This window comes from Saccopteryx leptura, chromosome 2 (assembly GCF_036850995.1).
Source record: "Saccopteryx leptura isolate mSacLep1 chromosome 2, mSacLep1_pri_phased_curated, whole genome shotgun sequence".
Lineage (NCBI taxonomy): Eukaryota > Metazoa > Chordata > Mammalia > Chiroptera > Emballonuridae > Saccopteryx > Saccopteryx leptura.
This window is the reverse complement of record NC_089504.1, coordinates 6414826-6427337: the sequence shown is the minus strand read 5'-3', so window position 1 is coordinate 6427337 and position 12512 is coordinate 6414826. Positions and strand designations below refer to the sequence as shown.

General features: G+C 44.9%; 1 protein-coding gene across 14 annotated transcripts in view; it reads right to left on the bottom strand.

Annotated features, from left to right (window-relative positions):
• FNBP1 (formin binding protein 1) overlaps positions 1 to 12512 on the bottom strand; it is a 134600-nt gene that overhangs the window by 22298 nt on the left and 99790 nt on the right. For all 14 annotated transcript variants that reach the window (XM_066366918.1, XM_066366905.1, XM_066366904.1 and 11 more), the window contains exons 7-9: positions 7579 to 7707; positions 6589 to 6735; positions 561 to 758 (exon numbers count right to left, since the gene is read on the bottom strand). In XM_066366918.1, the coding sequence (XP_066223015.1) occupies positions 561 to 758; positions 6589 to 6735; positions 7579 to 7707 (474 nt within the window). The remainder of the gene's footprint in view (positions 1 to 560; positions 759 to 6588; positions 6736 to 7578; positions 7708 to 12512) is intronic.

Sequence of the window (12512 nt, the reverse complement as noted above, 5' to 3'; positions counted from 1 at the left end):
TTTTTTTTTTTAATTAAAGAGTAAATTATTCTAAGGGAGAAGCAGTCACGTCGCCTCGATCAATCATATTTTATGCCCCGGTTAATGCCGTCATGCACCTACGTATTATTACGCTATGAAAAGAAAATGAAAAACGTTCATGGAGCCACATGTTAGCATGAATTCCAAACCAAGTTATTAACCCATGGAAACAATTTCAATTAGCTATGCCGATGGATGGTTACAGGAATTTTGCACACTGTCCCTTCGCCCAGCCCAGGTAACCAGCAGTCTAGGACACTGAGGAGTGAGAGGCGTGATGGGAAGCGGCGAGGTCAGGAATCTGTTAGTGTGGGTGACAATGCATCTGAAATCAGACAAATGGCCATGGCAAAGGTACCACCACCAAAGAGAAACACTGTTGTAAAAGAAAGTAACACTCTAGCTTTTTCTGCACGTTGAAGCATAGAACCCTAGTTTTCTCTCTCTCTCTCTTTTTTTTTTTTAGACTAAAAGATAAAGTCAAAATCTGCACAATTTATTAAACTCATTTCACACCGGGTACCAACAATGATCAGTACCTTATTTTTCTTGATGAACGGCCATAACTTTCCTTTGGATTTGCCACCAAATTTGGGTTCTGCTTTGCCTTCTCCTCTGGAATTCGAGAGGCTGTTGTCCGACACGGTGCGCTTCATCGGCTGAGTGTAATCCTCAAATTCAATGTCTCCGGGAGGCTCAAACCCTGACTTATACGCTTCTATGACCAGCTGTGAGTCCTGAAATTACACCCATCAAACGCAAGTACATTCAAATACGCGTAAATGCTTTTAACATAATGAATTGTTTACTGCATATAGATGCTATTCTAAGGCAGTTATATTGATTGATACCATATTTTTCTAGTAATAGTATTATTAGAAGAGAGAATAATTTATAAAGCTGTATGTCCAGTTGAGGTTTGGAGATATTTTACTTTCAATAACCAGTTTTCTGCATTTGGAGAAACAAATATTAAGAACAACTTGGCTAGCCTCACCGGTGGTGGCACAGTGGATACGCGTCAACCTGGGACACTGGAGGTCCCAGGTTCAAAGCCCCCAGGTTGCTGGCTTGAGCCCAGGCTCACCAGCTTGAGCATGGATGATCCCATGGTTGCTCTAATTTCTTGGTTCACTGTGATATGAATTTATTGAACAATTTTACTTCACGTATGTATTTGTTCAGTCTCTCCTCTGCTAGAATGTAAGTTCTCCTGTTTTCCCACTGCTGTATCCCTTGAGCTTCGATGGCACCAGTGTGAATGACATTCTGCCAGGAACATTGGGTTCAACATGTCCCCAGGGGGGCTCATAGTCAGGTGGAAGAGATAAGTGTGTGAGAAAATTACAAACATCATGCCCGCAATAAATTGATGTGTAGAGCAAGTATTCTGAAAATACATGTGATTTGTGATAGCATTCTAACTCAATGATCATCTGATTAAAAAAAAAAAAACAAAAAAACACAACTAAACAACCAGGAAGATAATTTGAAAAGATTTTAACTTCTTACCATGAGCCCGCATTTTAATTTGCCATGGTTACTTTAGCTAATAATTTGTAGGTGTGTTATGGGCTGCCAGTGGTCTTCCAATAGCCAACCACCCTCCCTCCTTAGTGACGAGAACCCTGATTTTTGAGCCGGGCACACTGCCACCCAGCTAAAGGCTTCACCCCCAGCCTGCTGGATAACAGCAGGTAGCCACCTGTCTTGACCTCTGAGACCTCTGATGTAGGCAGAAGTACAGCATGCAGTTTTAGAAAGCCTCTTTAAAATTTTTTTCCCCACTGATTTGCGAGGAGTGGGGAAGGCGAAGGGAGAGCATGAACTCGCTGTTCCACGTAGTTCCATTTTTAGTTGTGTATGCAGTGATTGCTTCTCGTACGTGCCCTGACCAGGGATTGAACCTGCGACCTTGGTACACCAGGATGATGCTTTATCCACTGACCACTTGGCCAGGGCCTTAGGAAACCTTTTTATTTTATTTTACTTTTAATTTTGTTTTGAGAGACAGAGGGTGAGAAGCATCAACTTATAGTCACTTTCATTTTAGTTGTACATTGATTGCTTCTCACATGTGCCTTGACTGGGGATGAGCCAGTGTCCCCTTGCTCAAGCCAGCAACCCTGGGCTTCTCATACCAGAGACCTTTGGGTCAAGCTGGCGAGCTTTGGGATCATATGGCGATCCCCCCCACCTCAAGCCAGCAACCCCACGCTGCTGAGCCCATGCTCAGAGCTAGAGACCTTGGGGCCTCGATCCAGTGCTCTTAGTGTTCCGGGTGAGGCTTGATCCACTGCACCACCACTGGTCAGGTAGAAAGCCTCTTTAAAGGGATGATGTGGGCCTGTCTCTATTCTGCTTCCTGGACTTTGGATGCAATGGTTGGAGTTCCAGAAGTCCTATTAAGTTTGAAAGTCATGTCATCAGAGGCTGTGATCTGGGAGGAACCCGGGTCCATGAAAACTCGCCCAGGCCATGGCCGGACCCTCTGCCTGTAGCAATCTGTTCCACGAGAGGAAAACAAAACCGCCTTGTGTAAAACACAATTGTTCTTGTTATATGACGCTCAACCTACACTAGCAGATTCTCTCCCACAATCCCAAGTGTGCCCGTGAGTACAGCCTTCATCTATTCTAGTGAAAACAGGACCATATGGTATAAATGGGAATGAACTTTACATCAATAAACCAGTTTGACTTCCAAGTAATCATGTGACCGAGAAGTTACATTAAGGGGTAGGAGCAGGTAACAGAGCCGGGAGCTTTCTATCCTCCGCCCCACCTAAATCATTATGAAATCGCTTCTTTCTTTCAAGTCTGCGCTCAACGGCGCTCAACGGCGCTCAACGGCACCTTCCGGGAGGAATACGGCCCCGCCCCGCTCCCTCCAGCACTTCCATCGCCCTTTTCTACTTTATTTTTTCCAAAGTGCTCTAAAAAATGTTCCTGTTTGTTCTGTTGTTCTGTCTCTTCGGAACTGTGCTTAGCACTTGTGAAGGAGCGAGTCGATTCACACGTGTGCTAGAAACTGTCCTTGTTCTGGAAATACAAAGAGCAAGGTGGTGGCCCTTGAGGGGAGAAAGACAGGCTTGGAGCTGGATGGGTGCATTCAGCATGTGGCCCTGGGCAGGCTGCCACCTCTGGGTTTAGGGGTTTCCTCAGTGGGTTGTGGTGAGGACAGCAGGCATGAAATGCAGTAAATGCTCAGTAAACAATTTTATAATGACACCATCAACTTTTCTCAAAGTGAAAATTTTAAGAATGGGTATAACAGTAATTAAAGGCGAATAAGACGGAGAGGAAGAAGGTACGATGAAGTAAAAACTACAATAAGAATGCCTAAGATCAGGGCAGCAAGACCATAATACGCTTTGCCAAGAACCAAAGCTTCGAAATATAAACTTGAAGAACACATCGAAAATGTAGCAGAGATATCTGAAAGAGGGAAAGAGCATTCAGGGAAAGACGACCTAGATGGGTTAAGTAAGATCCGACCTTTGAATTCTCAAAGACAGAACAGAACAAGACATTCGTTCATTGAAGTCAAGACCCAAAGGAGTGGCGGGGGAGTCACGCAGCATCTGCGGGAAGAGCATGCCCCGCAGAGGGAGCAGCAGGGCAGAAGCGTGGTGCTCAGGGAGTGCCACGGAGAGCACGGTGGCAGGCGTGCTGGGGAGAACCGAGAACAGGTGACGTCAGGAAGATAGATGGGGACGAAATTAAAGGTGTTCCTGACAGCGTAGGGCGTTGAGGCTCCAGACGGCTTTGAGGCTTCCTCCGAGGGAGGTGGAAGCCCGCGGAGGGTTCTGAGAAGAGGCGGGGCGCGACTGGCTTCCTGTGAAAGAATCCCTGGTCTGCATGTGAAGAAGGGAATTGGGGTTCGAGTCAGGGGCAAAGGGGGAGGGGCTAGTTAGATGTCTCCTGCAGTCATCTACGCTCCTCCTGCAGTCATCCGAGATGACAAAGGTCTTGAATCAGGAAAGTGAAGGTAGGGGTGATGAGAACTGTCTGAGTTCTTAATGTATTTTAAAGCTAAAAGCAACAGGGTTGGCTGGTAAAATTGACACAGGTGTGAGAAAGGGGGAGTTCCAAGTATGACTCTCAGATCCGGGAAGGAGGGAACTGCTTATAACCGAGACAGGGAAGACCACGGGAGGAGCAGGTCTGGTGAGAAAGGTCAGCAGTGTGGCTTGGGATATGCTGAGTCTTCGGCCCCTATTAGACAGCCAACTGGACAAGCCATGAATATGCGAGCCGGCGTGCAGGGAGAGCCCGGGCCAAGATGCGAAATGTGAGTCGGTTCTGAGAGGGGCTTGATGCTCCAACAGTCGACAGATCGCTCAGAGGAGTAAATGTAGAGAACAGGGAGGTTTCAGGTCAAAACCCCAGAGGAGGCCCTGGCCGGTTGGCTCAGCGGTAGAGCGTCGGCCTGGCGTGCGGGGGACCCGGGTTCGATTCCCGGCCAGGGCACATAGGAGAAGCGCCCATTTGCTTCTCCACCCCCCCCCCCTTCCTCTCTGTCTCTCTCTTCCCCTCCCGCAGCCAAGGCTCCATTGGAGCGGGGATGGCCCGGGTGCTGGGGATGGCTCCTTGGCCTCTGCCTTGGGCACTGGAGTGGCTCTGGTCGTGGCGGAGCGACGCCCCGGAGGGGCAGAGCATCGCCCCCTGGTGGGCAGAGCATCGCCCCTGGTGGGCGTGCCGGGTGGATCCCGGTCGGGCGCATGCGGGAGTCTGTCTGACTGTCTCTCCCCGTTTCTAGCTGCAGAAGAAAAAAAAAAATACAAAAAAAAAAAAAAACAACCCAGAGGACCCCAAAGTTCAGTGAGAACGAGACAAACGAGCAAAGGACACTGAGACCAGTGACCAGGACAAAAGCCATCACAGTGTGGGCTCTGAGAGAGCAGGGGGAGGAGGGACAGGTTAGAGGGGCCGAGGCTGACAGTTCAAGAAAAACCTGAAGACTTAGAATAAACTCTTCAAATGAGCAACGTACAGATTATAGGTAAAAAAGAATTATCAGGGATATAAAGGAAAACAAGGCTCCCACGTGGGAGAAACGGCCTGTAAATGGAGACGGGGCACAATTTCCCAGATAAAACTGATAAGATGGGCACCAACATTCTGACATGATTGTTTTTAGATTTTATTTATTCATTTTAGAGAGAGAGAGAGAGAGAGAGAGAGAGAGAGAAGGGGAAGGAGCAGGAAGCACCAACTCCCACATGTGCCTTGACCCGGCAAGCCCGGGGTTTCGTGCCAGCGACCTCACACTCCAGGTCAACGCTTTATCCACTGCGCCACCGCAGGTCAGGCCTGACACAATTTTGTGAAAATGTAAAATTTCAAAGACAAAGAAATTTCCAAACTTCTAATAAAAGAAATTAAAATTATGTTTATTTCAGATTTTAATCAATGCCAGAAGTCAATGAAGCTAAAATAAAAGATTCACAAAGAGTTGACACTTTTGAAGGCTTAACTTATAAACCTCACTATTACTATTTCTTTTTAAAAGACCCCTCCTGCCTGACCTGTGGTGGCGCAGTGGATAAAGTGTCAACCTGGAAACGCTGAGGTTGCCGGTTCAAAACCCTGGGCTTGCCTGGTCAAGGCACATATGGGAGTTGATGCTTTCTGCTCCTCCCCCCTTCTCTCTCTCTCTCTCTCTCTCTCTCTCTCTCTCTCTCCCCTCTCTATAATGAATAAATAAAATCTTTGAAAGACCCCTCCTGTCTTTGGCTAGGTAGCCCAGTTGGTTAGTGCATCATCCTGATACACCAAGGTTGCGGGTTTGATCCCTGGTCAGGGCACAGACAAGAATCAAGTAATGGCCTGACCGGTGGTGGCACAGTGTATAGAATGTGGCACTCGCATGCTGAGGTCCCAGGTTCAAAATCTCAAGGTCACTGGCTTGAGCATAGGATCATAGACATGATCCCATAGACGCTCACTTGAGACCAAGCTCGCTGGCTTGAGCATAGAGGTCACTGGTTCAGCTGGAGCCCCCAATCAAGGCACATATGAAAAGCAATCAATGAACAACTAAAGTGATGCAACTATGAGTTGATGCTTCTCATCTCTCTCCCTTCCCCCCCCCTCTCTCTCGTACTAAAAATACCCAAAAACTAAAAAAAAACAAAAAAAAGAGAATCAAGCAATCAATGCATAAGTAAGTGGAATGATAAATCAATGTTTCTCTCTTTCTCTCTAAAAAGCAATCAATAAAAATTATTTTAATAGGGTAGTCAGAGAAGGCCTCCCTGAGACTATTTCTTGATTTCCTTCTATAAGCCAGGCATATATAACCACGACAAGCCTTTGACCAAACTGAAGATGCTGAAATGTATGGAAACGATGAACCAATAGTGATGAGAAAACGGAACAGGTGCTCATGACACGGAAAACTCAGACAGCGTGGAAGCAGCTACTGCTGAAAGGTGCCCCTGACCACTGGAAAGCGGCGACCCATCACGAGAAGACCGAATGAGGTCACCATGGAAGGGACGGAGGAGGGAGAAATAATGGAACCACAGACAGTGGTCAATGAGGTGCAAAGTACAATACTTACATTTTTCTCATCGATTGACTCGGCCGCCTTTACTATCCCATCCAAGCACTTCCCAACGATCGGAATCACCTGCCGGTCAACCTCCGCGTAGGTCTTCATCGACTCTCCGATCCTCACCACCCTCCTCTCTTCCATCTCTTGTATTTTCTGTAACACCAAGTTGTGTAGGAAAGTAACTGGCCCACTGCTGTTATTTCAGGATGCCCCTTTTCGGCAGCGCTGTTACCATTAACAAACTGACCAGTAAGGAACCAGGCCTACAGGGGGGGTTAGAGTTAGAGTCTCCGGAAGCGGAAGCTTCACTGCGCCCCAACGTTAACCAGCGTTCTATGAACTGTGAGTCTGCCCAGATGTACACTTCACACCATTCCACTCCAATTTCAACTAGAACCCCAAACTCAAGCGCTTTCCCAACCCAGGCTGGGGTGTAATTAGCGCACCTTCCTTCTACAAGGTGGATGCTCTTGTTGGCTGTGTTGGGTAGACACCATGGAGCAAATATATATTATTTTTTCTACACCAGGACTTGAAGTTGTAAAAGATTCCCAAGATATATATATATATATATTTTTTTTTTCTCATACCATTTTTGAAAATGTAAAGAAGTCGAAAGAAAAACAATTCATCAAAGAACTGTCACTTGTGTTCAAATCCTACAACTATGAATGCTGCTTTGATTCCTCAAGTTAAGGTGGTTTGTTTTCTTTTTGTAACCGGAATGGTCCTTTTAGCAAAGGGAGCGTTAACCTAAGGGTCACAGTTCTAGGACTAGCACGGCAAACCACGGACACTTGCAAAGGCTGTCGACTGCTCTTGAGATGAACAGTGTATTTCATTGTACTGCTAGTCAGTGCTTGATCCAGATGCTTTACAAGATGATCTGAGTTCGAGGAAACTGAGAATTACATGAACACCCAGAACGACAGCCCAGCCATCCCGACCCCACTCCGCCTGTCTGTGGAAAGGCCGCGCGAGGCCCGAGCCGCTCACCTGGAATATGTTGGGGATGTGCGTGTGGTAATACTCGCGCTGCTCCTGGTTGAACTTCTGGAGAATCGATGAGTAATCCGCTTTGCTGTCCTCTGCCATTTGGTGACGCATTTGAGCTTGTTGTCGCGCCTGGAGGCAAAAAATGAGAATATGCCCATTTACCGAGACCAAAAAAAAAAAGTCTAGAATTGCAAACTGGAGGGGCTGGGTTCAAATTTACTTCAAATGAGTTGTACTTAGCAGGTGCTATTTAAAAACAATTTTTTTTAAATTAAAGTTTACATTCAATATTATTTTGTATTAATTTCAGATGTACAGCATAGTGATTAGATAATCACATATTTTACAGTGTTCTACCCTCCCATATTTCATGCCCACCTGGCAGGGTATGTAGGTATTACAGTACTATTAACTGTATTCCCTGTGCTGTACTTCACATCCCTGTGACTGTTTTGTTACTGCCAGTTTTTTATATATTTAAAGATTTTATTTATTCATTTTAGAGAGGGGGGAGAGAGAAGGAAGGGGAGGAGCAAGAAGCATCAACTCCCATATGTACCCTGACCAGGCAAGCCCAGGGTTTCTAGCCAGCGACCTCAGCATTCCAGGTCGAGGCTCTATCCACTGCGCCACCACAGGTCAGGTGTAACTGCCAATTTGTACTTCTCGATCCCTTCACCTTTTTCAACCCGCCCCCAACCCCCGACCCTCTGGTAACCATCAGTCCATTCTCTGTATCCATGAATCTGTTTTTATTTTGTTTGTTCATTTATTTTGCTCTTTAGTTTCTAAATGTAAGTGAAGCCATATGGTATTTGTCTTTCTCTGATTTATTTCACTGCGCTTGATACCCTCTAGGTCCATCCATGCTGTTGCAATCGGTAAGATTTCATTCTTTTTTATGGCCAAGTAATATTCCTTTGGATATACCCACCAGATCTTTATCTACTCATCTAGTGATGGGCACCTGGGTTGCTTCCAAACCTTGCCTATTAATAAAATACCAGGTGCTATTTTAAAAACATGGTTTAGAATTTCAATTTAGGTAAGAATGTGCATTGTAATTTGTCACAAATTGCACAATAATGTATCATCATTATTGTCTTAATTTGGCGTCCCTTTCTAGTTAGACACAAGTATCACCATTCTTTACTGCCTGCACTTGGCCAGATTCACAGATTTATGTTGCCCAGATGGTCCTTGTGAGAACCTCTGTGCATGCGCACACACACATATATGTATGTGTGTATATATATACACAAATATATGTATATATATTTTTTTGAGAAGGAGGAGAGAAGATGAGAGATTTCATATATATTTTTAAATGTTTACTTTATTGACTTGGAACCCTTTGTGCTTTTTATGTTTTTGTATATGTGTGCTATTTTGTCATTTACTGCATTGCTTTCCTCCTGAATAATCAATGATAAAATTCACAAATTGGTTTCTCACTTCTAATTCATGTCTGGTTTATCACATGCCTACCAGGGGCAACTGTTGACTCATTACGAAATTGATATTAAAGCTCCAGCAAGAATGTACGTAAATGCTAAAGACATCCACAAATACCAGCGAGTGTTAGGATGGTAATGCCGTCTTACATTCACCTAGATACTGGAGGCTCCCTAGATAAATATCATCTCAGGACTCGCTAAGACAGTCTGTGGGGTCCACATGCGGCAAGACCTCCAGCCGCCCGAGGAAGAGCTGGCACGGCTTACAGGTGACCTGGCAAACTTGCCACACCGAGCCAAAAACACCACAGGGAAGGGGCCTTGTTCCAACATAACCAGGCAACTTTTTGTTTTGTTTTATCAAACTCAATCTTTAAAAAAGAAAAAATAGAAACATTCAAATGTAAACCCTAAGAAGAGGTGCTGGAGTAGTTCATCACTCTTTTATCTGATCGTTGATCACATCTCCTATTGGGTTTTAGCATCTCAGTGTTCTTCATCGGTTTCCTGCCTCTGTGACTTAAAGGCTTAACCTGGTTTTCACTTCCTTGACTCACTGACTCATTTGTGTAAAAGCCCAAGGTGGTCACTTAGAGAGGCTTCCTTTATTCTCTTCCCCATTCATACATAAGCACTTCCCAAACCAAGGTAACAATATCAGTCTTTCCACACGAATTTCCTTATCACCGCAGGCTTTTTTAGTTTCTTAAGAGGCCTGCAGGTACCTCAACACCACCGTATCCACTTCTCACCCCCCCTTGGTTATTTCAGCTGCCACCTTCTTCCTCTTTGCCGGCAGCCTGCTAACTCCCTTCCTGACCGTATGCTTGGTTTGGCTTCCTCTTCTCTGTCCACCAGTAAGGACAGTCCCCAAAATGTTACGTGCCCAGCTACCCTGAAAAGTCCGTGCCCTCCTCTGTGTAAACAGCTTCCCCACCTACATGCATTCCATCTGCTCCTCGATGGGACCAACACAGATCCTCTTAACTCTTTCAATTACCTAGAGCTTTATCACTTATCACTTTGTCATGAGTGTGAAAAAACAACAACAAGGGAATCCCCAAGGTGACCTCAAATGTCTAAAACATTCTCTACTTCACTCAGAAACCTTCCTCAGAAAAAGACACAAAAATCCAGGGTGGCTGAGGACAGTTTCTATATCACTTTTGGAGAAATGATTCTACTCTGGTGAATTTTTAAAATAGCTTCATTCTGAAACAGATATCAGAACATCATTATTATACATACACACATGCACATGTGTCTGTGTGTGCACACAGACACACACCACATGAGCAGATGCACACTCCCTGACCACAGATCCTTCGTGCGGACCACTGAATACTTGACCGATGAGCTCTGGAGGCTCCCTGTGGAGGAGCCCAGCACCATTTGGATGGAAGTGACTGATTTTCCTCCTCCCTCCCCGGGATCTCCAATGAAGTCTTCGCTCTGGTATAGGACAGCTTTTGTAAGCACATTCACTGGTAATAGTTTCCTGCTGTCCTTTACCTTGTTTATCTGCAGTAATTCTAACGCAAAACAGTAATTCTAACACCTAACTAGGGACCGCTCTTATGTGAGCTGTGGAGACAACTGAAATACGCAGTAACAAGTATAAAAGCTGAATAGGAATTTGAAAATAAACGTATAAAACCCGAAAAGTGAGCTAAGTAGGAGAAAACAAACAGGTGCTGAAGGGAATGGGTCTCCCTCTTATGTTAAAGAAGCATTATCTCTCTGAGAGTTTTTCTTGAACGCAAAAGCTTGCACATAGGTGGCAAAAGTCTATGCAATTCTCCAGTCTCCCTCTCCTTCGCTGGCCGGGCCGGCGGAGAAGCACTTAAAAGCAGCGAAACATCGTTGCCCATGAAATTCCGCAGAGCCACAGCAGGAAGACAGGGTGGACTGTCTCGTCCTCAATCCCGGCACCCATCTGCTTCGAATTAATGCTGTTCCTGGGCCCAGAACGTGCCATTGTTCTGACCAAGTTTTAAGATGGAAAAATCTATTTTTATTTAGTAAGCTGTTGTTTCTTTTACAAGGGAAAGAGCCAGCCTCATCGGTTACTAGGACAGAGATATTTAAAGATATCTCTCTAACAGTATTTTTTTAAATGTGTATCTGCAGCAACCAGTTAGTAACTAAGTGGTTTCGACAGGGCAGCTGCTGACGGACGCTAAGGCCCCACGGAGAGGAGAGCGTCACTAATTCTCCCCTCTGAGCCCGCCTAAAAATAGCAACCATTGTCTTGAAGAGGTACAGTAGCTCCATTCTAAACCAGACCATTAGAGTTGTCTTGTAATTAAATTTTCCATTCTAATACTAAAAGACACTGCATCTTAGGGCGACATTACTGTGGGGCACAGAGAAGTTCAGAGGATTGGGTGTTTTTTCTTTTTTCTTTTAATGAGTCAGAGTCACGGAATTTAAAGATAATCTAAAAAAGTCCGGAATGACCACAGCTGCCTGAGACTGTAAGTCACAGACACCTTTGAATAAGACCTAGACCACTTTCATTGTCAATCAGAAAGACTGAATTTAAACTTCCAAATTTCCATGACAAGCCCAGGGGACTGTCCCTAAGGAGATCCACAGAACCATGCACTGTTCACACCCGAGTTCACTGCTGGGTAATTAAAAAAATTTTTTTTTAGTTTTTAATTTTTATTGAATTTATTGGGGTGACATTGGTTAATTAAAAGTATACAGGTTTCAGATGTACAATTCTATAATACATCATCTGTATATTGCGTTGTGTTCAACACCAAAGTCAAGGCCCCTTCTGTCACCATTTGGGTCATTCTTAATATGGTCCACCCCCATGTCCTGCCTAAAAGGTCAGACTGGCAGTTTCTAAGTAAAGAAAACAGTGTATCAGAACTGCAGCCCCATGTTTCTAAATCCTAATGTTTAAAGACAAAAACGCTGTAATCCGTTTACATTATTAGCATGGACAAACATGTGTAGTGACTTCCTGTTCAAGTCAGTACTGCTTTTTCCTTACTATTTCAAATAGCAAAGAGGAACTTCCACTGCTGCCTGGCTCCACTGGCATAATCAGCCCAGCCAGCAGGGGGGGTGCCAGAAACTTCTCACCTTCACCTAAGGACCCTGGTAAATTTGCTTACCAAGGGAGACCCTCACAACTTTGATCAGGGCTGCTTCTGGCTTCTGACCTTTTAATACAATGAGCAAGTAGTTCTACATTTACTGTAGATAAATAACAAGAGCTACTGTCGTTTTAAATCATAACCTCAGACACCTCCAAATGGGACCCACGGCTGTTCCTAAGGGATACACCAGCCATTGCAGAGCTTTGGAAAGTCCCTTTCCCCCTTTGAATGTAACATTTAATTACAAAGGCCTACTTTTCATAACCAAAACTTTGGGGACAGCAAGTGAGGACAATTTTACGGTTATCCCCGGCAGCTCAAATAACGGTAAATGTTCTGAGGAGCAGCTGTACTTTCAGTA